The following is a 7500-nucleotide window of genomic DNA, read 5'->3' as shown; positions in this document are numbered from 1 at the left end:
GTGTGTGGTGTGTGTACATTATATATATATAATTATATATATATAGATATATATTTTTATATATATATAATATATATACATACACACACACACACACTCACATATGTATATCTATGTATATATTATATATATATATATATATATATATATATATATATATCATATATATATATATATATATATATACATACACACACACACACACATATGTATATATATATATATATATATATATATATATATATATATATATATATACATATATAACTATATACAAATGTTATCAATTCTCATTGTTGGTTAGTGTCGAGACGACCTTGGATAGTCTGTGGCTCCCTGGTGTTTATGTCCTTAGGGGATTTTATTAGTACCGCTTCTGCCTTTGCTTTGGGATAAACCTTACTTACTGATGAGGCTTGGGCCCACATACTGTAGATGAGCTACAATGCTGGCCATTTGTCGTTCTATTAGCCCAAGCCTTGATTATCGTACGAATATTTTGTTGCAACCACATCAACGTGTACCATACAGTAAAATATTCTGGCATCTCTGGTGTGGTCTGACCTTCTGCACTGATGTGGTGATGATTTTGATTTGTAATCCACTCCTGCCTCCAGGTACGTTGAGTGAGATGAGAAAGTAGTATTGACAAAGATGAGCATATTGTAAATCTATCGTAAAATGGGTCGACCTTTTCATAGAGATGGATGAAGGCGACGTAGATATTCTTAGGTAGTTCGAAGCTGGTTCTCCTTCATTCCTGTTTTGATGACTCCATTCATAGGCACATTGTTCATTTTACAATATACTTTGACAAGCCAAATAACTTCGAACACCAAAGAAAATATCAGGTTGTATCCAGCCATACACATGATGGTATAATGGCTTTACATGATAATACCATCATGAATGTTGCACTTGTTCTGATGCCTATTGAAAACAAATATTCACGAAGCTATAAAAAGAATGAATGAAGTCACTATGGGCAGAAAGTATATGGAGTCACTCGTGCTGTATCACTCGTAGAAATAGGACGATCTTCTAGTGCTGTCATCAAACGTTAAAAATTCCCCGAATCCTTCGTTTACCCCCCCCCCCTACTTAGTCGTGCTGTATCACTCGTAGAAATAGGACGATCTTCTAGTGCTGTCCTCAAACGTTAAAAATTCCCCGAATCCTTCGTTTACCCCCCCCCCCCCCTACTTAGTCGTGCTGTATCACTCGTAGAAGTAGGACGATCTTCTAGTGCTGTCCTCAAACGTTAAAAATTCCCCGAATCCTGTGTTTACCCTCCCCCCCCCTACTTAGTCCTTGCGTATTACGAGTATTTGATTTTCAAGGCTTTTGTGATTATACTGCACATTGCCCTAGCGCATTCGCTGGCGACCACAGAGAAGCTCTAAACTGCTTCGCGGACTCACATCGGTGTCCCTGGATTCTGACCCGGCAACTGACAAAATGGACTGCACAAACGGAACCCCAGTGAATGATGATGGGACGGGCAACACAACGTTATAGAAGTCAACGAGATACTCTCGTGGATGAGGTTAGTGGCAGTGGAAAGGGCAGAAGAAGGCCGTTATTCCCAGAATCTTGCGAAATGCCTTTCATGGAAAAGCTAGAGTGGGCAATGCAACTTGGAAAAGAACATAGCACTTTTGAGCCAGTGCTAAAGGTGGCGAAGAGAAGACCGTATCTTACGTACAGAATTAAGAAGCGGAACAGTTCCTGACATCTCAGCGGTATAAGGGACAGTGCCACAGAATGGGGTAAAACTGACGAAGGTCATTATATTTCAGTACCCAATAGAATTGGACCCAGACTTTCTGCTCTCCGACGAGAGGATTGTTTGGGTGAAAAAGCACGTGCCCCGAGGCGAGGAGCGATGCCAGCTGGTTGCCCTCATGAAAGGAGAAGTCCCGGAGAAGGTCTTCATATCCGGGGCGGGGTACAGGAGGGTGGCGCCGTATGTGGAGCCGCCAGTCCTGTGCCTCAAGTGCAGCAGATGGGGACACAAGTCGTGGACCTGTCAGCAGGACGCCAGATGCAGATTCTGCGGCAGGAAGCATGACTTCAGCATCTACAGAGCAAAAATAGACAAAGGAGAGAGAGTGAAACCTTGCAGCTACAATTGTGGAGGCTTGCATGCAAGGCGAGGCCAAGGGTGGAACTTAATTCCTCGGTTTGCCATAAAGGAACCGAGGAAAAGGCAAGAGGAATGACCACCAGGCGACCTGACCAATGCTTAGTTACAAGGCTCACCGCGAGGACTGCAACTCAAGGAAAAAGACGGGAATGCCATGAACGGACAAATCAACAGCCAGACGAGAGAGGATATTGCAGCCAAGGAAACGACGAAGACAATGATGCAGACTCTCTTGTAAAAGAGAAAACTGCAATTGCTGGAATGTTGCATTCATTAGTGCAGAGGATAGATGAAATTGAAAAAAAAGATTGCGATAGTGATGGATAGTGGTGTAGAAAACAACAAAAAGGGAGTGGAGGCTGAGGAAGAAACTCTCGTGAAAGAAACCTCACTGGAAGACAACAATGATCTGGTTGGGATGGAAAATACAGAAAGCAAAATTACGATTAAGGACAAAGAAAGAAAAATAATACCGTGTGGAAGGATAGGCTTCTGAGAAAGTGGCAGTTAGTACAGGAGAAGTGGGCAAACATCCAGGAACTGTTTGCCAAATATAAGGAAACACGGAGTGTTTACTGACGTCAAAAGTTCAATACCTTCCGAACTACTAGAGATACCGTGTAGAAATAAAGGTATTGAAAGTGTATGTGCGAAACTGTATTTACAAGAAGGTGAAGTATATATTACAAATTTATACTTCTCTGGGAGATGCTTTGATCTTGTCAGCCAGTAACTACACACGAACTTCTAAATACAGTTAAAAGAGGGAAAAGCACTTCACCAGGGGAAGGTGGAGTAACATGATATTCTCAACTCATTAGCAAGCATGAAGCATGAAGAATGGCCTTCTAATTGACTCATTCAACATGAGCTACACGGAGGGTAAGTCACCGAGGGCCTGGAAGAAAGCTATTATAATACCTATTCCAAAATCAGCTGGGGATTACAGACCTGTTTCTCTGACTTCCTGTATAAGTAAAATGATGGAGCGAAAATTGTTAAATAGACTAATGTACATGATTGAAGATAAACTGTTCTGTAATTTGTACGGTTTTATGAAGGGAAAGGGAACATTAGACTGTGTAATTCAGTGTTTATCCAATGATGCAGAAAAGTATAGTTTTTTTATAGATTTACAGGAAGCTTTTGAGAAAGCTAATGGGAAAGTGATTATATATGAATTGACAAGATTAGGTGTAACAATGAATAACTTAAAGCAAAATATGATCATAATATAAGGAGTCAAACGTGCCTTGATATTGCTCATGTCTATTGCGATGGATTTTGAAGCTTTGAAGGATGGTAGATGTGGGGTTATCATCAGACAGCTCACTGTAAGTGTCATGATTACCGCAAGCAGTTGGATATATCATTGACACAGGCTGAGTTATGGGCAATAGTGACGGTACTTCTTTGTGGATAAAAGGGAAGTGATGGACTCACTTAACAGCAGGGGCCCTGCGTTTGAGTACATTGTTAACGAGTGCCGATTGAATGCTCATAGGCTGCGAGGGTCGTGTGATTATATTCGTCTGGATGCCATCGCATGTCGGTATCAACCTTAATGAGGCTGTGGATGAGGTAGCGAAGGAGGCAGCCAAAAATGTGCACAGACTCATAAGCAGGCAAGGAACAATATCAAGAGGATACAGTTAGACCATGATGAGATTAAGAAAGGCGGGTCGATTGAGACGAGCGAAACCTTGCAATTTTAAGAATCTAGCGATGAATACAGACTTCACTTATGGGAGGGGCAAGAGCAAGGGGAAAGACTCTGTGCATATGAGAATTAGGTTAGGGTATAAATACAATTGGGAGTTAGGTGTCCCGACAGGTGAACAGGAAAAAGAATGCAGGGTGTGTAAGTCACCAAGGTCACACACCTTAGTACACTATATCTTACAGTAAGTATCCCATGGTTCAGATTTACAGAAACTTCAAGATAGCCTGACTCCCCGAACAATCTATATGGATGTTTAGAAATAGCCAGGTAATTGAATTTTTTGAAGAAGTACAATCACTTTGCATCAATTACATAATTGTGGTTGACAACTGTGTATATCCGATTGTGACTTCCCTTCTGCAGAGACTATGATAGCCCGAGCAGGATTTTATTGAGATGTGGGTGAATATCATTCGTGATACATCATCCTGTTGAATACAAATATTTTTCTTGGCTCTCAGATAATTTTTTTCCTCCAGGAACATACGTATGTGTTGTTAACATATATGTGCGTCACATATTAAAGTATGTAATTATGTGACCTTCAGAGAGGACTTAACAAGGGGTGATAATTGAGGTGAGGGTGAAAATTTATACTGTTATATCGCTCTCCTGATATGTAAACAGTTAATTCTTATGCTTGCGATTAATCCGCCTTTTGCACTGGATAAATGTTGACATAGCTGTAAGGTTCATAAAAGATATGTGAGCCCAAAGAGGGACTAAGATTGGAGTCTATGTTACCTTATCCTTTTGAGATATAAGTAACCACTGTCTCAATAAACTTATCAAAGTCAAAAGTATATGGAGTTGTTCACCTATGTTATAGTTTCCATGTGTCAATCAAAACACTGCTATCAGCAATGTCAGAACATTTCTATTGAAACCTTTAGTGTGTGTGTGTGTGTGTGTGCGTGTGTGTGTGTGCGTGTGTGTGTGTGTCTGTGTGTGTGTGTGTGTGTGTGTGTGTGTGTGTGTGTGTGTGTGTGCATTAATACATGTATGTGTGAGATGCATGTATGTAACCAAATAGATCATATTTTGATAACCCCACTTATTAAAAATGGTTTTTTTAAAAACAAAAATTACCGGGGAAAAGAAGGGTTGGGCAGGCAAAGTTGAGTTGGGGAATTTTCAGCTAGGGAAAGGGTTTTGAAAAAAAATAAAATTTAAAAGGGTTTTGGGTGCCGGTGAACCGTCCCTGGTTTACCCGGGGGAAGTTTTTTTAAGGGGGGGAATTATTTCTTAAAAATTTAAAAAGTTTGGGAAAAGGTTATTTATCAATAAAAAGAAAAAATTTTTAAAAAAATATATAAAATATATGTTTTTTGTTTTGTGTGTTTTTGGTGTGTTTTAGTGTTTGGGGTGTGTGTGTTGTGTTTGAGTGTTTTGTTTGGGGGGGTGTTTTTTGTAGGTGTTTGTGTGTTTTGTATTTGTTTTTGTTTTGTGTGTTTTTGGGGTTTTTGGTTTTTATTTATTTATATTGTTATTAAATTGTTTTTTTATGTTATATTTATATATGTGTGGTGGGGTGTGTGTGGGGGGGGGTGGGGTGTGTGTGTGGGGTGGGGGGTTTTTTGTTTTGGTGTTGTGTTTGTGTGGGGAGTTGTGTTTGGGGGTGTGTGTGTTTGTTGTGTGGGGTGTTGGTGTTTTTGTGTTTTGTGTGTTTCTGTTTTGGGTTTTGTTTGTAGTGTGTGTGTGTTTTGAGTGTGTGTTTTTGTGTTTTTTGTGTGTGGGGGGGGGGGGGGGGGGGGGGGGGGGGGGGGGGTGGGGGGGGGGGGGGGGGTGGGGGGGGGGGGGGGGGTGTGGTTTTGTTGGTATTTGTTTTGGGGTTTTGGGGTTTTTGTGTGGGGTTGTGTTTTTGAGTGTGTTTTTGTTTGGTGTGTGTGGGGGGGGGGGGGGGGGGGGGTGGGGGGGGGGGGGGGGGGGGGGGGGGGGGTGGGGGGGGGGGGGGGGGGGGGGGGGGGTGTTGGGTTTGGGGTGTGGGTGGTGTGTGGGGGGGGTGTGTGTTTGCTGGTTGGGGGTGTGTGGGGTTTTGGGGGGGTTTGGGGTGATTGGGTTTGTTGGGTGTGTGTGGTGTTTTGTATTTTTTGGGGGTGTGTGGGGTGTGTGGGGGGGGGGGGGGGGGGGGTTTGTTTTTGTGTGTGTGTGTTGGTTGTTGTGGGGTGTGTGGGGTGTGTGTTTGGTGTGTGTTTGTGTGTGTGTGTGGTGTGTGTGTGGGGTGTGGTGTGGTGTGGGGTTTTTGTGGTGTTTGTGTGGTGTGTGTGTGTGTGTTTGGTTTGTGTTGGGTGTGTGTGTGTGTGTGTGTGTGTGTGGGTGTGTTGGTTTTTGTGTGTTTGTGTGTGTGTGTGGTGTTTGTATTTATAAATATTTATGGGGGGGGGGTGGGGTGTTTGGATGGTGTGGGTTTGTTTGTTTGTTTGTTTTTGGTGTTATGTGTTGTGTGTGTGGTGTGTGTGTGTGTGGTGTGTGTGTGTGTATGTGTTTGTTGTTGTATGGATGGAAATTTTGTAAATTTCAAAATTTTTTAAATGGGGTGTGTGTTTGTGTGTGTGTGTGTTTGTGCTTGTGTTTGGGTGTGTTTTTGGTGTGTGTTTTGTGTATTATATATATTTATATATATATATAAAATATATATATATATATAATGTATAATAATTATAGTATATATAATATATATATTATATATATTAATATATAATATATAATATATATATATATTTTTATGTATATATATTTTTTATGTATATATATACATATTATATACTATATATATTTTATTTATAATATATTTAATTATACTATATTTTAAAAATTATATATAGATATATATATATAAAATATATATATATTATAATATTTTATATATATATTAAAATTTATAATATATATATATATACATATATATATATGTATTATTTATATATATATATATATATATTGTATATATATATATTTTATATATATATATATAATTTATATATAATTATATATATATATATATGCACCACACAAACATGTGTATGTGTGTGTGTTATAACCTGCATTATATATGAATAAATATATATTTATATATATATATATATATATATTATATATATATATTATATGTTTATAAACCTCCATATTATATATATTATATATATATATTATTATATATATAAATATATATATATATATTTTATATATATTATATATATATTATATATATACATTATCTATATATTATATATACATAAATATATATATATATTATATATATATATATGATATATAATATATATATTTATTAATATTAATATATATATATATATAGATTTATATATATATATATATTTATATACATATATGTATATTTTATATACATATATATACATTTATATATTTTATTATATATATATAAGTATACATGTATATATACATATATACCTTATATTTTAAATATATACATAATTATATATATGTATTTATGTATATTTTATATATATATATTATATATATGTTATATATATAAATATATATTTATATATAATATTGATTTATATACATATATATACATATTGTTATTATATATATATATATATATATATATATATATATATAAAGTATATATGTACATATATACATATAT

The 7500-nt window shown here is 37.1% G+C and overlaps 1 protein-coding gene across 1 annotated transcript in view; it reads left to right on the top strand.

Moving 5' to 3' along the window:
* Nucleotides 1-3579: 3579 nt before the first annotated feature.
* LOC122265369 (uncharacterized) overlaps nt 3580-7500 on the top strand; it is a 22714-nt gene continuing 18793 nt past the window's right edge. The window contains exon 1 of the mRNA XM_086534579.1: nt 3580-3694. Coding sequence (XP_086390705.1) covers nt 3580-3694 — 115 coding nt within the window. The remainder of the gene's footprint in view (nt 3695-7500) is intronic.

The sequence above is a fragment of the Penaeus japonicus genome, unplaced genomic scaffold, assembly GCF_977035675.1.
Source record: "Penaeus japonicus unplaced genomic scaffold, GWHDUDI00000001_assembly GWHDUDI00000003, whole genome shotgun sequence".
Lineage (NCBI taxonomy): Eukaryota > Metazoa > Arthropoda > Malacostraca > Decapoda > Penaeidae > Penaeus > Penaeus japonicus.
This window is presented reverse-complemented; position numbering and strand designations above follow the sequence as displayed.